The 19,982-nt window shown below is 41.1% G+C and overlaps 1 protein-coding gene across 10 annotated transcripts in view; it reads left to right on the top strand.

The window, feature by feature from the left end:
- Positions 1 to 19,982, top strand: part of rbms1b (RNA binding motif, single stranded interacting protein 1b) — a 40,115-nt gene that overhangs the window by 6,290 nt on the left and 13,843 nt on the right. For 6 of the 10 annotated variants that reach the window (XM_084084811.1, XM_084084809.1, XM_084084802.1 and 3 more), the window contains exons 2-4: positions 6,660 to 6,841; positions 16,051 to 16,109; positions 19,228 to 19,319. In XM_084084811.1, coding sequence (XP_083940937.1) covers positions 6,660 to 6,841; positions 16,051 to 16,109; positions 19,228 to 19,319 — 333 coding nt within the window. Of the gene's footprint in view, positions 1 to 2,062; positions 2,344 to 6,659; positions 6,842 to 16,050; positions 16,110 to 19,227; positions 19,320 to 19,982 lie in introns of those variants that run through there. The other 4 variants (XM_084084803.1, XM_084084810.1, XM_084084808.1 and 1 more) reach the window with 1 other exon arrangement.

The raw sequence follows: 19,982 nt of genomic DNA, 5'->3' as shown, positions 1-19,982 counted from the left end.
AAAACACTTCTGTGACCCAGGGGGCGTGGGTTTGACATCAAGACTTCCGCACTCTATTGAGCTGCCAATCTGATATAGCCTAATATTGCCATGGTACACTTTCAGGCATGGCTTGAATGATTCCCGGCCGACAGAGCACACTGGTCTTACACAAGGCAATGTTTGATTTAGGTTGTGACGGATTGATCATTGAAGAAACAAACCTATTTACCCTGGCAGCAAGTGGTCATTCATTTGTCATACATCAGCTGCCATTTAATACAAGACAAAGATAACCTCTGTCCAAACTTAAATCAGGAGAAGGTGGAGTTCTGTGTGGGTTGATCTGGTTCGAAAGACTATAAAGGCAGAATGAAAGAGAGGTTGTATGGTGCTCGTGCCTTTCTGAAGGTCACCATTAATTCACATTCTCCACCACCAGTGTTGGTTTTCCAATCAGCAGTTGACAGCAGTGGGTGAATTGCTTTTGATTTATAGCTCAGCCTAACCCCTGTATATTCTCTAGTCGCTATACCAGCTTCAATAAAGAGCTCCCCATATCACTCACATTTAGAGATACAGTAGTAGACCCTGTACTGGTTATATTATGGTGTTCTTGGTATCATGGAAGCCACCTCTTTCAATGAAGCTGTAGTGCCTGTTTCCAATAGGCATTGAGCCTATTGGAAACAAAAGGCTTACCCTTAAAAATCCCCAATTTTAATGAATTGGTTGATATGGCTGTTGATACAAAGATATCTGACATTTTATTTAGTTTTACATTTGTATTTTTGTAAATAATTATGTTAAATTAATGTAGGCTATATTTTGAATTTGTTTGAGTTGTTTTGAATAATTTTGAACAAACAGCAACATTTATGTTACACAACCAATTTGCTTGATCAAAAGGCAGGTGGCATTGGGCTACTGGACAATGTTTGCTATTTTTTTTTATTTTTTATTAATGTTTTGCTATAGCAATGATCTGCTATTTTCAGCGAAAGCTTTCCCCACAATAACAGAAAACAGAAAATACACTAGCATTGAGCCCTGAGGGACTCCAGTTACCCATATGGGGTTTAAGTGGTTAAAGCTGTGAGCCTGTGTAATAAACAGGTATCCTGTATATAAATGGGATTTAACGGAAGAGATGCTACTCTTGTTGTGTACTGTGTGTACAATAAACAGCTATGTGCTGCATCTTTATGGAGTTATGTGTGTAGTTATCTTACATTTGGTACAGAACTTAGAACAGGAAAGTAGACTGACGCTAAAACTGGTCAAAATATCATACTGATGGCCGGCCGCACTGTGGAATGTTAAGTATGCATTCTCGACCGTACGAACACTAAGAAAATGTGAAACATTGGAACAATATCGTATCATTTAGATAGCGTTGCTTAATGCAAGCAGTCGTAAGTCTTGGTATTTACCTATAAAATGACGTTGACCACATTGCATATTGTTAAATAGATGAAAGATAAGCAATTGAATGTGTTTATTCCGACAGACAAAAAAGAGTATCCCTGTACCGGATGGGAAAATGGTTTCTCCCACCGTAGCAGGGTCTTTTCCAGTGTTGCCATGTCCGCTTATTATAAGCGACTTTGGGCTTGTTTTTTTCTGGTAAGTTGTTTGTAAATATTGGCAGCTGCGGGTTGCTGCTTTTTGGGCTTGTTTCTAAACGTGTAGTTAGTTGCTCATTTGGACTTGTTTCCAATGTTGTTCATAAACATTGTCATATCAAGGAAGGACCCCAAGATTAATATGTATTTGTCTGCGGACCCCCCATCTGAAAATATGTTATGCCAGGGACCCCCATACAAGATTTGTATTGTTAAAATGTTTCAAAAAAAGTATTGCAATTTGTTTTCAAATGTTCTTACTTTTTTGTTGCTGAAAATAGCAGTGTGAGCTTGTAGATCGGCTATTTTCAAATAGCCATAAAGGGCGAAGGTCGGGCTCGCTTCTTTTAGGCTTTCATAGGCCTGGTTGCTTGTTTCCCTCACAACATCTGGCAACACTGGGTCTGTTCTGCGTAGGACTGACTGCAAATCAATGAACCTAGTCAAACAAAACGGGGTTGGGCTGTTGAAGTTGGGACTCTATTCACGGAGATTTACATGACCGTGTAGTTAAGTTACCAGTCGGATATGTATACAGTTATGCATAGAATTCTGCTTGCGTGTGTTTTAGTCGAATAATACGGTGGATATTTATGTGGTCAATTGTATGCGTTAATAGTTAGAAATTAAATAACTAGGGAAAAAACGAAAACAAGAAGAAAACGCTCTTTTTACTATCGGACCGAGGATGATTTTTGCTAATACTGGCAACCCGCTGAGGACTCCGTATCGCAAACAGGTAAATAAGCTTGTATTTACAAAGTCATTGGTTCTCAACCTTTTCAGGCCGCGACCCCTAAAATAATCATATATGAACTGAGGATCCCCCAAAATTATTATATTTGAACTGGGGACCTCCCAAATGTATCATATTTGAACTGAGGACCCCCCAAAATAATCATATTTGAACTGGGGACCACTCACCACCCTGACAAGCACTTTGAATTGTAGGAGTTGAGGCATTACATTTAGTTTGACTCGGTTCCACAGATAAATATTGTGGGGAAAAAAGCAGATCTACAAGCTTGCGAGGCGTGTGTGCTTGTAGATTGGCTATTTTATTTTATTTTTTGCCTCTTTCTTCTATTATTTGACAATTTGGCCAATGTTTGACCAGTTTTTATAGTATAGTTTACTTTGTTGTTTACTTTTTATGCAATGATGGTCTTTTTTTCTAAGGTATTAAAAGGGTCTTAAAAGTCCTTAAATTGCCACTTAACTCACTTTCATGTGGGGACCCCCCCCAAAAATCATGTGGTGGGTCCGACCCACAGGTTGAGAACCACTGTACTAAGTCCAACATATTATACCCTCAAAGCTGACTTCAGGGAAGTCGCAAAACAGGTCTGAGAGAGCCATCTCTCACCTTCATCTGTAAAAATGTAACCATGAATATAAACCTATCCACGAACAGGTTATTTACCCTTTCTTAACGTGTTATTACACCTTTTAAAAAGACAATGTCGTAGGCCTGTTGACTTCATCAGGTGTAAGACATCTTGTATAGCCTAGGTTAGAGATAATAATCTCTAATGGTGTTTCGGATGTATGTTATAGGCAGAGTTTTATGAGTTAGATTCACTTTGGTGTTTCTGGGTGTATTGCTGATGCAAGCCTGCAGACCAAATGTTGATTGATGTTAGAAAAACAGAATCTACTAAATATTGTATTTTCCTTAACTATTATGGGTTACAGATCAAATGAATTTCCCCAGAAAATATAATTTCAAACAGCAGCTTCAGAGAACTTTATTAACAATGAATGGCAATATATTTTTCATAAGCTACTCTTGCCTGGTTGGACCACTGTAGATTTCTATAAACTTCTATTCAACATCTATAAAACTATATAAAAGTGTAATGTCTGTGGGATTGAGATAAGATAGTGATTTCATAAACCATTGATTTAGCCATGTTCTTGGGAGAAAGAACATAGCTAGGAGAAAGATATATGCCTGGTGGTATGTATCCATACTGTATTCTGTTTGCCTGTGCAAAATTAAACAGTGTAAAATGGTTCATTCATGCATTAATTCTGCCCCAGTTACATATCGATTTTTTTTTTATTCCCTTCAGCCTAAAGTGTTAAATGACCATGTTGGAGTCATGCTTGTGCTGTCATACTAACAGCACGCACTTTTAGCTCGTGGTAAGCTCTCCATGGGCGAGGCCAGTTACTGGAAGCCTTGTGTATTTCCAGCTCGGATATGACAGACTCTGCTGGTCTGGGCCTAGCTGATAAGATGTCTTCTTGTCCCCATCACAGTGTCTCACGTAGTCAGGCAGATGTATGAAAACAGATGCACTGCAGAGACCATCAGAAAGGGGAGTTTACACTGACATTTAGCTCAGACTCTGGCATGCTGTTGGCATTCCTCTCTAAAGATTGTCTTTGTCAACATATAGCTGGAGGTCGTAGTGGCACACATCCTGTTGCCCTCCAATGGGATGATCGCTGTGTGTGTGTGTGTGTGTGTGTGTGTGTGTGTGTGTGTGTGTGTGTGTGTGTGTGTGTGTGTGTGTGTGTGTGTGTGTGTGTGTGTGTGTGTGTGTGTGTGTGTGCATGCGTCCTTTGTAATTAGTAAAATATATACCATGGGGCCTATGCTATGGCATGCCTCCCTTGGTTACTGAACAAAAACGTACAATAATAACTCATACCTGGCTAAATGCATTTGAGTGCTGAATGACACTATTATTTTGATGTCAGCTCATTTGGTCATTTACGGCTTACTGCTTAGATTTTGATGAGGACCTCAATTACATCCAAATGTGTCACATTGGTGAACTTCATATATACATGGCTTTTCAAAGCTGACAGAGAACACAGTAGCTGGCTCTTTAAGCCGTTCACAATTCCTAGAAAGACAGACAGTTCAGAAATTCCTGTCCTGTAATCAAGATAAGAGGGCAGACAGCCTTCTTGATTACAGGACTGGAATTTCTGCATCACACTTTGTATTTCACCCATTCATAAAGGTTGCTTATGGTTGTGTTGTATTGAGCTCTCATCTCCAACTGTCAGGTTCAACATTTTATTACATACAAGCTGTATACAATATATATACAAGCTTATATATATACAACAGGATTGGAAAATGCTAACTAGTTTGGAACAGTTCTTATGCTTCATATTGAAACTGAAACCCAACATTCAAGAAGGGTAGGCTATTAGGGATTGTAGGTTACTTGGTGCTGGGTTCTGTGTTATCTTCAGGATCTGTTCCTTCCGTTTCCTAAAAAAAAAAAAAAGAACTATCTGGAAGAGAAACTTCGAGGATGTTAAGTAAGTAAGTTACTAGTACTTGGTTACTTGTAGGTTTTAATACATTAACAAACCACACATGACATCAAGCCTGAACTGGAAACTATAAATCATGTATCTACTATCTACTACTTTTACTTTGCTATACAGGGCACTAAACTTTGAAATAATACAGAAAACTGTATAATACTGGAGTGTGAACCGAATCCTATTAGTTGTAGTATATTTGAAATAGCTACAATTAGAAACAACACATTGTTACATACTGAGTATGGGGACTACCAAAAATATGATTGTTTGACCTGGTCCTTAGACTATGATACAAAGTTAAATAAAAACAAAAATAAATGCTGTTTTATAGTAATTTATCCAGCGCTAACCCGGAAGTCCAAGACTTCTACACATAAACTGCAGACTGTCAGACATCTATGTTTGAGGCAAGTTGTTTTATTGTTGACAACCATAATCACACTGAAAACACAGTGGTAGTTTTGCATTTCAAATTTACACAAGAGGCGGAAGGAAGAGAGGCTATGTCCGCTGATCCCCGGGACACAGCAGGTCATGTCGGTTTCCTTGGTGAAGGCATGTGAGGCAGTTGGTCGGTCAAAGAAGATCTGCTTCGGCTCGAGTCCAGACTGGGATTGCTCAATCCTGTCACCACCTCATGCTTGGGATTCCATCAGCTTCCTTACTTGAGATTCCACAGTGTGTGTGTGTGTGTGTGTGTGTGTGTGTGTGTGTGTGTGTGTGTGTGTGTGCGTGCGTGCGTGCGTGCGTGCGTGCGTGCGTGCGTGCGTGCGTGCGTGCGTGCGTGCCTGCGTGCGTGTGCGCGCGTGCGTGTGTGCGTGTGTGTGTGGGAGGGGGGGAGTGTTAATCAGTGTCTGACATTGGAGAAGAGGAAGAGCCCTGCAAGGGGAAAGCTGACCAGGTCATCGCAACATTGCTCAATCTCTGACAGGGTCTTTTCTTAGAGGGACAGGATCAGAACCGTTATTGTCAGCAATGTCCATATGAAGATGCTGAACTGAAACCAAGTTGCATGTGATTGTGATATATACCTGTTTTGGCAACATAATATGCTTTTTGCTTTGCACCTGCAAAGCTACAGTCTGAAATAGGGTGCTTACTGCTCAAGCAGTGTAATGGTATGCTAGGGGATATGATTGTTTATGTTGACCTATCTGCCTTGGAGTCACCCAGGGGCTGCTGGGAATGGTTCCTTTCACACACGCTGGCTTTCGGTGTCACAGTGGTGTCAGAGCTACAGGCCCCTGTGGACCGTGATTGTGCTGACTGCTAAGGTGTGAAGGAGATTGCTCTGCAGATATGTGTCACTACACTGTGAAACATTAATCCTCGTGCTGAACAGACACCAACTTGACACAAATGATTGAGTATCCGGACAGTCCTTTTTTTTTTAAATTGGACATGAGTCCAATGAGAGTGACTGTGGGAGATATACTAGCCAGTAGCCACACAGCAATCTGCTTGGGCTGAAGACTGATGGTTTGTGCTCCATTGGATTTAAATGTTTATGAGAAATTCAAGAGCAGAAAAGTTAGCTGTCTAATTTGGCGATATCTGGTTAACAAAATAAAATAAAGGTCAAGTCTAACAACAGCAGTGCATATAGCCTATACGTGTAAAAAATATGTGTGAGTGGGATTCATTCATCTGGCCCTGTTTCGTCTATGCCCGTTTGCACCATAATGGACAGTTCACGGTGAGCTGTTGTTTTGACTTTGAACTACGGTAACACCATTTTGTACGTTTCCCTCCCTTCTCCAGCCACCTGTTGCCCCCTCCTCACACCCCATGGCTCCGCCCAGTCCCAGTCCCAACAGTAGTACCAACAACAGCAGCAGCAGCAGTAGCACTGCAGGCTGGGAGCAGCTCAGCAAAACCAACCTCTACATCCGAGGCCTGCCCCCGGCGACCACAGACCATGACCTGGTCAAGCTCTGTCAGCCGTGAGTACCACACTTCCTCTTGTCATCATCAGCCATTGATCAGCTATTGATCTGTGGGGCCCTTGGTTGCAGAGTTTAGTTGCATGTGTAGTTTGTTTGTACTGTTTCAGTGTTATGTAGGGTTATTGTTGTTGTTGTTGTTGTTGTGGTTGTTCTTGTTTTTGACTACTATAATGCACTAATTTGGTGATATTTCAGTGATTTTTTTGTTGTCGTTAAGTTAGAGCTATATGTGCTGATAGTAATCATTGCTATAGACTCTATAGACTAAAGAGTGTTTGTTCAGTAACAGGGATCTCACTATCTCTCCAGCTCTTTAGTAAACAGAAAATATATTCTCCGGTCAGGTTATCGATTGTATAGAGAGAACCCCACAAAAAACATGTATCAGCTTCAATTTTCTTCCAATTATGTCTGCTAATTGTTTTGTTTCATTACTTTCAATTTCACTTGTTTACACTGTATCCTGTATGAGTTCTCTCTCCTGATTGGATATAACTATGGTTGCTATGGGGGAATATAGAGCTGCTTGAACTATCAATGCCCATCAAGGAACTGCAGTTGGAATATCTTCGGCTACACGTGTGCAGAACATTGTACATTGCTTCTATAATGATGTTTCTCTGTACGTGTCCCTTACAAAAACTAAAATCAGCAGTTAGCCATGTATTGGTGTGAAAGTTGTAAGAAATAAGATTCAAGGCCCTTCCATTAGGGGGTGTTTTTTTCCCATTCAATTAATGTTCCTGAATATATACAGTAAATGTTTTAATTGTTGTTTTGTGTCATGAGTACATCCACACATATCATTGATTCGTCAGGTGTTTGTAAAGGCCTTTGGGCTAGGCATCATAACAGAACCACTTTTTAATGTAGCACTGTAGCAGCAAATTGTTAAAATCTTTGTTGAATTTCTGAATTTTGAATTTGAACCAGTTATTGAAAAGGTTTAGCAATACAATTCATCCCTTGTCTCTTGTAAGCCTGTACAACTCAAAACGAATAGTTAGCAGTAGCTGATAGTCTTGTAGTAATGCAAAATATGTAGAATGGGTGGTTTCCAGGATGGCTAATATTGGCTACCACTGTAATACAGAATTCATGTTTTTATGAGAGGAAAAGCTCTGTGGACATGATGCGAGTAACAGTTTATTACTATTGAAAATTGGCTCCGTTTCTAATACTCTGAGATTGAACAAAGAGTTGAGTCTTAAGCCCTCTCTTTCTGTAAACCAAGATGGTTGCTTAGAAATAATATGCTGTTAATGGTAGGTGGAGTTTTTGGTCCTGGGGGAGGAATTACACATGACAGAAGGTTATGACAGAAGTGAACCAGCCACGGCAAATTTGGCAAGAGGAGGAATATAAAATGAAATTCAATCTCGATGTAAAATGAAAAAATGACCTTCAAGACTGGCCAAGGACAGAGCAAACACTAGGCTGTGGCAGCAGACTGTATACAGTACATGAGGCACAGCAGTGGAGCTTTATTCCAGTGTTTTTCAATCGGGGTTCCCTGGCACTTTAGTGTGCCGTCTGAGATGACTGGGTGGGCCGTATACAATTTTGACCGTGCACACGTGAACACACGCCCGGTATTTTTCATGTAGTTTGTGTATATTTGAGATCTTTGAGATCTAATACACTTTTAGAAAGCAGAACCCTAGGTGGGGTTGGTGAAAGGGCCTTTCTGTGTGGAGTTTGCATGTTCTACCCGTGTCCCCTAGGGTAGGTACCCTCACAAAAACATGCAGTAATCCTGGTCTCTATACTGCCTCCTCCTGGTCAGCCGGGGCGCCTGATGAAGGCGAAAGGAACTGGTTGGAATAGCGTGTTACTTCCACGCGATACGTCCAACCGGGGAAACTCCCCCCCTGTCAGGTGATAAGAAGCGGCCTGCTCACTCCTCATGCATTGAAGGAAACATGAGCTCAGTTCGGGGCTCTCCCCAGGCTGGCAGAGGGAGAGTAGCGCCCAGGATTACAGCTTAGGCAATTGGCACTGGGTGAAAAAATGGGTTACAACAATCGTGGGATAAAAAGAAAGCAGAGCGACACATCGAGAGATCTATAGCAGTTTTGCTTGAGTGTCAGCCGTGACATTATATTATAATAAGGATATAGACGGATGAAACATAAGGGTCAAACAGCACGGGCACTTATATGCCACTGTTCACTGTCTGTGATTCCTTAGGGTAAATTCAGAAATTGTGTAAATGTGATTATCTGCTCTGTTGAACACAAGTAACTTTAAATTTACTTAAAGTGCCATTCCTTTTATTCAACTTCAATAAACTTTAAATCAACTTTTACTTTATTTACTAAATCTTCAAATAAAAAATGGTATTTGAGCAAGCATGTGTGTGTGTGTGTGTGTGTGTGTGTGTGTGTGTGTGTGTGTGTGTGTGTGTGTGTGTGTGTGTGTGTGTGTGTGCACACGCGTGTGAAGGTCTTCCACACAGGAATTTTCTTAAAGCGGATGAGGATGTCAACGTTTTGGTCAGAGACACAGAGATTTGTTGCATAGTAATATTTGGTCTACACTGTTTCCAAGAGAATTGTATTGTGAAGGGTTAGTGCTATAGGCCGAGCAAATCCGTTGATGCCATATAAGATTTGGGATTAGGGCTAAGATGACGAGCAGGTCATAAGGTCATGCTTTTTACCCTGTGTTGCATTTAGCATAATCCCTCCTTGAAATACCCCCCCCCCCCCCCCCACACACACACACACACACACACACACACACTTGTATCCTACACGCAAATACTGCATCTGGTCTGAATTGGTTAAGAAGATGGCCTGCTAAGGTGTATGACAAATCATTTGAGGTGATGAAGGTGGACAATATTTTCCATACCAAGGATGGGGACTGAGAGGCTGACTGACAGAAATATCACAAATTCCGCTGCATGGTCTTGCTTGGTGGTTATATTTGTTTGTTCACAGAGGTCCTTTTTGTGTATTACTGGAGGTCCCCTTGAGGTGTCTGTTTTGTTTTCTTAACAATCTGTTCTGTCCAAAGGATTGATGTACATTCGTTAGCTGGTGGTTCAAGTACATCCTGTTAAATAGCCCTCACTGTTTAGGAGTTCATTGGGATTTTTGTCTATGCTTGTTAGCCCTTAAGTAATCAATAATGCATGAGAGGCCATAGTATTTGTAGTTGCTTATACCAGTGATTCTCAACCTTTTTTATTTCAAGGACCCCCAGTTTTATATGGATTATTCTATTAGAATATAGATAATAAAATAGCTTCGCTGGGAATGGTGAAGCAGTAGTGCTGTAACTTAGCCCTGCTCTGATGGATTGCACCACGCAACTTGATTTCACCCTTACAAAGAAAGGCTGATGTACACCTAAGGTCATTGTCACCATTCACAAGGTGACTTGAAAATGCTTCACATTAAAAAAAAAGGTGTGCATAGTTGAGCTGTGTCATTCATTTTCAGATGACCCATTGAGCTATATTATAACTGGAGAGGGAAAAGTCACCACTCACTCATTTCAATGAAACTTGCTCAACCAGCGCATACTGGGTTTGGTCATCAACTTGATGACCAAACCCAGTATGCGCTGGTTGAGCAAGTGTCAACTTGATGACAATAGAGAATGCACATCACAACATACCTCCAATGATTGAGCCTGTGAGTCAAGCCCACTGGTCGAGCCATGAACTTTCTTCCAGGTTGTGGGTCCAAGCTTGCAGTACCAGCGTTGGCCGCTTGTCAGCTTTTGCTTCAACCAGCAAAAGATCCTGGGGGGCTTGAGATGACCTCCGGTCCTTGACCTGCTTGATCATATTGTTCTCGCTGACTTTATTTCCTGGGGTGATAACAACTTCTTGGACTTCAATTTGTCTAAAACCAAGGAACTGATCATTGATATTAGACGTAACAGAGATGCAGCCAAAGAGTGCATCATACACAATGAAAGTGTGGACTGGAAATTGTCCCTTTTTACAAATTCTTGGGTATTATTTTTTGCGTCAATCTTAAATTATTCAATGTGAACACTGTTGTTGTGAAGCAGGGGCAACATAAAATTCACCTTCTACGGAAACTGATACTACTTTCTGTCTATCAGACATTCATTAGAGCATATACATGAGTCAATAATGGACCTTCTATGGAAACTAAATTCAGAGTCTTCTGGGCTTTTCTTTTATCTGCTAGTTTCACATCCTCATAGTAAAAGATAGAAGCAGATGGATCAGTATTGTCAAAATCTGTCTAAGATTATCAGAGTGTAACAAAGACATGCAAGTTCTTTAATTAAACAAATCCTCCGGAAAGCTGCAAGCATTTTTCTCCTGGACATGTTTTAGCAAGTGAACATAAATTCTCTGTTGTTTTGATTTACCCACTTGTAAAACTAACCGCCAATCATTCATCCCCTTGGCAGTATGACTTCTAAATGCCCTGTAGTTTTTTTTTCTTCTTCTTTTTTTTATGTCTATTTCCTATCATATTTCTACCGTGTTACTTTTGGGGATGTTTAATCACTTTTATTCTTTGTTGTCCATAGAATATATCAAAAATAGCTGATCTACAAGCTCATAGCAGGTCACCATGCAAAACTGTTGTGTAAAGTTTTTTGAGTATTTTTGCCTATAATGACATTGTAAAAATAGGGAGGGGCGCCAGGGATAAAGTGGTTAAGATTTAGCTCCTTGGAGTATTTGTTTGTTTGAAGTTTGTTGTATAGTATGTTACTGTGTTTCTCTGTTACAAGCTGCTCAAAATTAATTGCCCCTAGTGGGATTAAAACACTTGTTTGAAGATATATCAGATATTGAGATAAAGATCTAATGACACTTTTTCTGTTTGTACAATTTAGTTTTGTGTTCTTCAAGACATATGTGCATTTATTTTTCTTTTCAAACAAAGTATTTAATTGAGCTGGAACGTATTGGAACACAATTTAATAAAGCCCCTTTCCCATTGGACAAAAAACCCACATCTGGCTTTTGTCTTAACTGAGAATTACATAGATTAAATAAACAAGGTAAAACAATATAAAACAAAGTGCTTGCGGAACAAGTGTTTTTAAAAGATTCTTAAAACAGTCAACTGAGGGAAGAGCGTTGCATAGCGTTGGAGCAACTACTGCCGTTTTGAGTCTGGTTTTAGGAACAACCAGAAGACCTGAAAGATTTTGAAGTGGCTAATGGCTTCAATATTACTGCGATGTAAAGACGGGCCAGTCCATGTAGTCCTTTGTAGGTAAATTAATCAATCAATTAATCAAAAATCAATTCTGTAAACAAAAGTTAGCCAGCAAAATCTAGAGTTATACATATCGTGCTCTACGGCATTTGTGAGAAGTCTGGCGGCCTGAAAGAAACAGGATTGAGTGACCTTTTTCACAAAGGGGGCCTCAAAGTTCATGCGGTGGTGAAAAAAGACACCCAGGTTTTTGTTTATGTCTGTGTCACATTTGAGGCTAAAGGAGCAATGGACAGCCAAATTGTGTCTGAGATGCTCTCAGGACCTATGATAAGGATCACAATTTTTCTGGATTTAGCTGAAGGAAGTTCTGTGACATCCAGTTATTTATATCAGCTAAACATAACATTAAAATGTAGTCTCCTCTTCCATCCAGTCTCTTCACTGAGACTGTGGCATCATTTCCAGAGGAGGACCCTCTACACTGATTCCAGACAGATCTCAAACTGTGTGCTTTATTTGTTCACTTTCATAGCCCATTTGGTTAATATAATTGGAATTATTTTGGCCATTGTGCAGTTTCAAAACTAATTCGCTGAAACACACGTGCGTTCTCCTATGAATGCTGCTATTATATAGAGTAGTCAGGTTTGTTTTTACAGATGGCAGGGTTTGCTAATTTTGGTTCACTGAATGTCCTGTTTTGGTCGTACCACAACAATTATTTGCATTCACACAAATGCTCCCAATCATATTTTCAGTTTGCACAGATTACATTTCAGGTGCATATGGGAATAAAATGGTCGCAATTTCAAGGCCTGCATATGGTTCAACTTGTGTTCATTTGTGGCCCCCCTATGAGCAGAAGAGGCGCTTTTGGAGTTGCGCTCTATAGAGGCCCCTCAACATGTGATATCAATTTGGGGGTGATTGCATGTTGCGTTAATGATATATGCCCGTTTTTTGTGCCTGGTTCACAATTGCTTTAAAGGATGACTTCACCCATTTCCAACCTATCTTCATACAATTGGTTGTCACTAATGCTCATTATAATATGGTACCATTTTTCTCTACTCGTTCTGTGTCTCAGAGGAGGGCTGTGAACAGTTCAGAAACCAGAAATCCAAGCTAATAGAAACTGCAGGCTTTCTATTCCTGGAAAGTTAGCATGCTATAATGGAAGCCATTGCACACAAACAGACAGACGGGCGGCAATGTGAGCCCATCTACCAAGTCGTGACAATTGGACCAATTGGTTTTTGAATTATGTCCAATTTTGTGAAAGGACACATGGCACTATCCACTCCCCAACAACATTTGCTTTCTAAGAAGCTGTATCCACTGTTAAGGCCTTGGGATGAAGATGTCTTTGCCTCAGGTGTTTGCCTCTGAAGAAGACAGACACAAAGGCTGACTTGCTAGACTGACTGAGCCAAACACTGATCATCAGTGGTTTCACCAGGAATCAATAAACATGAAGGGAATAGTAACATGATCCCCCAGAGGAACTGTAACAGGATAAAGGCTGAGAGGAGACAGCAGGTGAAATGGGAGTGTATTGTTCTCTTCGCTGCCACTCCGTCAGGGACGACATTCTAGCCGATTCAAGTTGCTGATGTTAGGCTGACAGCACCAAGGAGCTCAGTTGCAAGGTGACAGACTGTAAGGGGAAGTTCATAGAGCACCAGAGTTCCATGTGAAAACCTTCTAGAGGATGGATCATGACATAATGGCAACATGTTTTAAATATCATATAAATCTAGATTAATCTACAATTAAAGAGCATTGTATAGGACCATTCACACTGAGCACAATAACTATTACTATAACACCTATTCTCTTTGGCATCTGGTAACTAACTAGTTGTGTGTTTGTTTGTTTTGTTCTGTTAACTTGTTTGTTTGTTGGTTGTTGGTTGTTTTTTGATGTAAAGCGTCCTTGGGGTTCATGAAAGGCGCAATATAAATTCAAGCTATTATTATAATTATTACAATAGTTATGTGAGCATCCACACTAATGTATGATCATTCTGTAACTATTGGCACCAAACACGCTGCACAGTCCAGCTCTGTCAGAGCCCACACAGGGGGATCTCTGAGTGCCGAAAGACACATGCAATGTGATATATGGATAATCTTACTCTGATTATTAATTGTAAGGAGGTGAGATAGTTGTACCCTACCAGAGGTAATGAAAGTTAGCCTACCAGCTAGCATTAGCTTCTTAATAGACTCCTCTATATTACTAGCAAAGCCTTCAGAGGGTGAGTGACAGATTGCGTCCCAGATGTCCGATGGATTTTGAATGGCTGTCAATGCTTCTATCGTTCATGAAAACGCGCTGAAAGTGATCCAAATGATTTCGTCCATGAATATAGTTGTAATTGTAGTTGTGTTGTGGATGCTGCCATCCATATGAGTTAGAACTATTTTTAAAACAACATATTTATAGTTATCGTCATCGTTGTCGTGCTTGGTGTGAATGGCCCTTATAGCTATATTTTCCCAAGGGAAGAAAGCAGCGAGTGTGAAGTGTGTTTTTGCAGCTGCTCTCTGACTGTGCATAACAGGGCAGTAGTTGCAGACAGTATGAGAATTGAAATGCTAAAAGAATCACAAAGCACTGGGAGTTGAGCTGTGCCCTTGCACTCTCCCTATCCCAGATTAAAGATGGGGTGTTGTAATCCCCTGCCTTCAATTCCCCTGCCCCCTGCTCTCAACGTTCCCGTTTCACACCCCAGATAATGCACTGATTGGTGTTGGGAGGGGGCAGTGCTGGTCGTACTTGTGGTGCTGGGGGTTGCCTGGTCGGCTAGAGGTGATTTCAGTGATTGATTAATTTAGAGTCAATTAGTGGAAACCCTTCATCCACCCAGCTCTTAACGCAGTGGAGCACAGTGTAAGGTCACGCCAGCCTAGAGAGTCAAACACACACACACACACACACACACACACACACACACACACACACACACACACACACACAAACGCACGCACGCACGCACGCACGCACGCACGCACGCACGCACGCACGCACGCACGCACGCACGCACGCACGCACACACACACACACACACACACACACACACACACACACACACACAGTATAGGGGAGAAAAACCCAGAGGCCTTTCTCACAATTTGTATGATGACTCACATAGACATGCAATTTAATTAAATATCAAGCCACAGCCATATAATTTGTTGCACAGACAAACATGTGAGCCCGTCCCTGGGACAATCAGACGCACATCAAACGTGCCAGGATCCTGGTGTAACCTATCTGCGCCTCTGTGTCTCAAGATGGAGGTCTCATTGTCATCCAGTGGCCACTAGCTAACTTCCCTGCCATGTCACAACTCTGCTGTCCACCCTCAGTCAATTCACTCATTAATCATCTGTCCCCAGGGCATATCTCTCTACATAGGGTCCTCATTTGCCGTTATCGAGGCCTGACTGCCCGTTTCTAAATGTGTCAGTGTGGGTATTGGGAAGAGACAGTGGCATGAGTATGTGGCTGCCTTGCTTTGCACTCCATAAACATGTTGTGTTGTGTTCAGCTAGTGTTTTGCGTTCGGTATAGGGAGCTTTGTACTGAACAAAAGTGGAGTGTGTTTGGAGGTCAGTATGGGATTCATTTGTCAGACAGGATACCACAGAGCTGTGAGAACACAGGATGTAGCTGGGGAATGCGGGTTTCATTTAGTTTTTACGACCATACAATACAGCTCTGGATCCTTGTGTACTTCAACTGGTTTAAATGTCAATATTTAGTTGTTGTACTTGCTTGTTTTTGTACTTTCACATTCTATAGGCCTGTCATAGGTTTTGTTTGGCTAAAGGGCTAGGTCTGTCTAACTTTGCAGTGCACTGACGTGGTGGAGAATTTCAACTCCACATGGAAACCACTTCCTGTTTCTCATACTTTTTCAATGATGTCATAAATTCTTGCACAAGCCCTGCTCTTTGTCGTTTCTAGCTGGCTTCGTCCTTCTAGTGCATAATCCAGCTAACAATAGCTTCCTTTCTGTTCCTTTTCTAGGTATGGCAAAATTGTGTCAACAAAGGCTATTCTGGACAAGGCTACGAACAAATGCAAAGGTGTGTGAGCATGTCTTTCATTTTCCAACATGAGTTACATTTCAACCATTGCATTTTCTGTATGTTCTCTTAAATATGCTCACAAATCAAGTCATAGCCATTTCAGGACCTCCAGGCCTAAGCACTTAAGCCTCGGCTGGTATAACAAAACTGCACATTGTAATGTTCAGATTTATAAAGACACTACTTTCACATATCAAACAGCCACAATGGATATTTACACAATAATGATTATGCTTATTTTGGGAAATGTATGTTAGTTCCAAACTATAATGTCATATTTTGTACTTGTTTTGAACAAGTTTGTTAAAAGGTTAATGCTAGGCCAAGGAGTACAAACGGGGTGCTCCTTCCATTCCGACATCTCGCCACTCCGACTAGTGGCTTCCGCGTGCGGTTAGGGTTAGGGTTAGGGTTAGGTATAGGGTTCGTTAACGTCGGAAAGGCGACATGTCGGAAAGGCGAAATGCACCCAGTACAAACGATTAAACCTCAGGTTTCCCTACGTTTGAGAGGAGCTGCTACTTGATCCCATAGACATCCTGGAATTGAGCAGGGTTAAACTAGGCTACGTTAACTGAACAATAAACCTTCACAGACACACCAAAAATATGTGAGTTTGTCTTACTCTGGATAGGCATAGTAAAGCCTTCTCATGAACAGCCATGAAATAGATTCTGCCGACATCTGACTGAACTGGAACATCAGAGTGTTACACTGTATGGCTGAAATCTCTAGACCTTCACCGTGTGATATGACACATAATCCCCCTAATGGCATTATTTTATATTACAGACAATGGACTATGTTGAGAAATGACTAATAAAGCTTTGCTGTAGGCTCCTTATTCATTCAGTGGGTTTGGCAGCACTGTAAAAGAAAGGAACTCTGCCTTGCTTAAGTCATTCACCAGCAATGTGGTTGTCTCAAAAGGGACGGGCAAATCAGGAAACAGACAGACACGCTGGTAAAACGCTGCCACCCAGCTCATGTTATTTTAAGCCTCAACCCTTGACTCTTGGCCTGTCACTGCTGTGGGTAGGTCCCACACAAAGAGACAACATTCCCTGCTCCTCCCCCCTCTGTTGAGTGATAGGTCCCTGGCTCCGATCCAGTCCCTTTCAACTGGTCCATCTTTTACTAAAGAGGGCCTTACTGATTCTGCCCAGTGCATGATGACATTAGGTGAGCACTTTGACTCTCCCCTCTGTATATATGCAGATTCCAGTTAAGTGAAGGCTCTCAGTGAAAGGACACACTGTTAAGACTTGTAAAGCTTTAAGTGAAATCTTTATAGTTTTACTTCTAAATCTCAGATTTGATAAATACTAGTTCTGGCTTAAGAATTAAGTTTTATGAGAGATAAGATTCCATTTTGTGGCCCTTTTCACAGTTGATGTGCTGTGTAGGAGTACTGGTGCATTCACCGTCAATGAGCTCAGGGAGGTTAAATATAGCAGCCATAGTAGAGGCCTGGGACCACTGGTCCTCCCTGTTTGTACCCCCCTGAGGACAAAGAGCTGACCTGAGCCCTGAACGTCACTGTTGCTATCTGCAGTCTCAGCACTTTCCTGCCTCAACAGTACATGCACGCTCGCACACACGCACACACACACATGCACAGATACACATATTATATCATGGCATGTACATGCACACAGTTTAGACTCAGAATTGTGCATATATGCATGAAGACATCCAAACACACAATAATTCACAAATAAGCATGCAGACCATCATATGCAGTATGTATATATATACAGTACGTATATATTAAAAAAACTAAACAAATATATATATATATATATATACATACATACATACATACATATATACATACATACATACATACATACATACATACATACATACATACATACATACATACATACATACATACATACATACATACATACATACATACATACATACATACATACATACAATATATACATACATATATAAATAATATATACGTATAAAGATAATATTAACCAACCAGCAACCGACCGGATGTGTCCAAGGGTTTTTGCTCGTCTCGTAGCAACATGGTGAAACCGCATCTAACCTTCAATTAACCAGGAAGTCACACTGAGGTTAAAAATCTTTTACAAGCGAGACCTGGCTACACAGTATAAAAAAGACAACAACAAGAAAAAACAACAACAGAAGTGTTCAACGATTACACAAACTAAAGATTAAATGCAATGAAACATCTAACAGTACAGTAGAGCATTAGTACCACAGGTACTTAGTATCTGTAGGCCTACTTATCTGCCTTTTTAAATCTGGTAATGAAATAAAGTGTTCCAGTTCTATGACCCTGGACCTTGATAGTAGGCTACAAGCTCATCTTGCCTGCCTCAGTTCCAACAGCAGGTACCGTTCAATGCAACCACTTTAAGAGCCTACGTTAATACTACTCTGCAAAAATAAAAACATAGCATTTATGTACATAGGGCCAGGCAACTTACCAAGGATAGCTTTATAAATACAAATCTACCAATATTCCATCTTGGCAAGGGATTGCCAGTCAACTTTACAGAAAGCAGTGATGGTGCTATGTTAAGAAATTGTAATGAATCATAAAGCTGAATGATACAGGGGGTCGAATGTAGCTAAAGTATAGGAACAACAAACTTATAAACAGTATCACCATAGTCAAGCTGAGAAAGAAAAAGTCCAGCAGCTAATCTTTTCCTAGCAGACACACAAAAACAAGACATCAACATGCACTGTACAAAAAACTCAATGTAAGCTTTTTTGCAAGGCGTTCAATGTAATGTTTTGTCTAGTCAAATTGTGGTGTGTTATGTTTTGTGTATATATATATGTTTTCTTATTAATATTTATAATGTATGGGATTTAGTCAAAGACAAAGCAAAACAACTTTATTAAAACAAAATAACTGTTGCTTTAAATGTTATTAGGTATGCTGCTACAGTGTCTGAGGTGCTGAACAAAAATAAGTTTTTACTCTAATATTCCTGTACACAAGATGTAACAATAAAGACCACACCACCTTGAACCTTGAACCTTAAAGTATTTGTAGCTGTCAACAAATTCAATAGTAATGCCTTGTAGTGTGCCGTAACATTTGTGCTTCTCTGTGCCACAGGTTATGGCTTTGTGGACTTCGACAGCCCAGCCGCAGCTCAGAAAGCTGTGGCTGCCCTGAAGACCAGTGGTGTCCAAGCTCAGATGGCAAAGGTGAGGATACACTTTCAGCCTAATCCTGATATTAACACCCACACATACCTGGCCCCGTTGCACTGTTTCTTCCTCTAATCTGGTTGGCCAGGCAACTAAAACCTGATCCTCATGGTATTACATAGCAGGACAGGAATCTGCCTGAGTGTGGTGCACATGTGCCACTGGCACTGCACCCCCAGTTACTCTGAGGTCACCGCTTGAAACAAGTCTGAGGCATGTGCTGAAGCAATCTGTGTGTGTGTGTGTGTGTGTGTGTGTGTGTGTGTGTGTGTGTGTGTGTGTGTGTGTGTGTGTGTGTGTGTGTGTGTGTGTGTGTGTGTGTGTGTGTGTGTGTGTGTGTGTGTGTGTGTGAGTGTGTTTCCATGGGCGCAGAGGGTGGGTGGGAGACTTGTAGCCTATATTCTTAAGTGTGGAGCTATTTGCAGCTAGTCACTTGTGTTCTTATGCATAGTGTGCAGTGTGCATTGCTACAAGTGTGTCTGTGTAATGTGCGCGTGCATATGCATATGTCATGGTCCCTAAACGCACCCTGTCAGCTGAGAGCTCCCAGGCGGGCTTTGGATGGGCTCCAGGAGTGAGTGGCGCCGACAAGCAGACTATGGGGTGGAGAGGCCGGTGATGCACTGTGCTGACAACAGGGTGACGTGCTAGAGAAGGAAT

The sequence above is a fragment of the Gymnoscopelus microlampas genome (assembly GCF_963454915.1).
Source record: "Gymnoscopelus microlampas genome assembly, chromosome: 17".
Taxonomy (NCBI): Eukaryota; Metazoa; Chordata; class Actinopteri; order Myctophiformes; family Myctophidae; genus Gymnoscopelus; species Gymnoscopelus microlampas.
The sequence above is the reverse complement of the archived record's forward strand: the minus strand, read 5'-3'. Positions and strand labels throughout refer to the sequence as shown.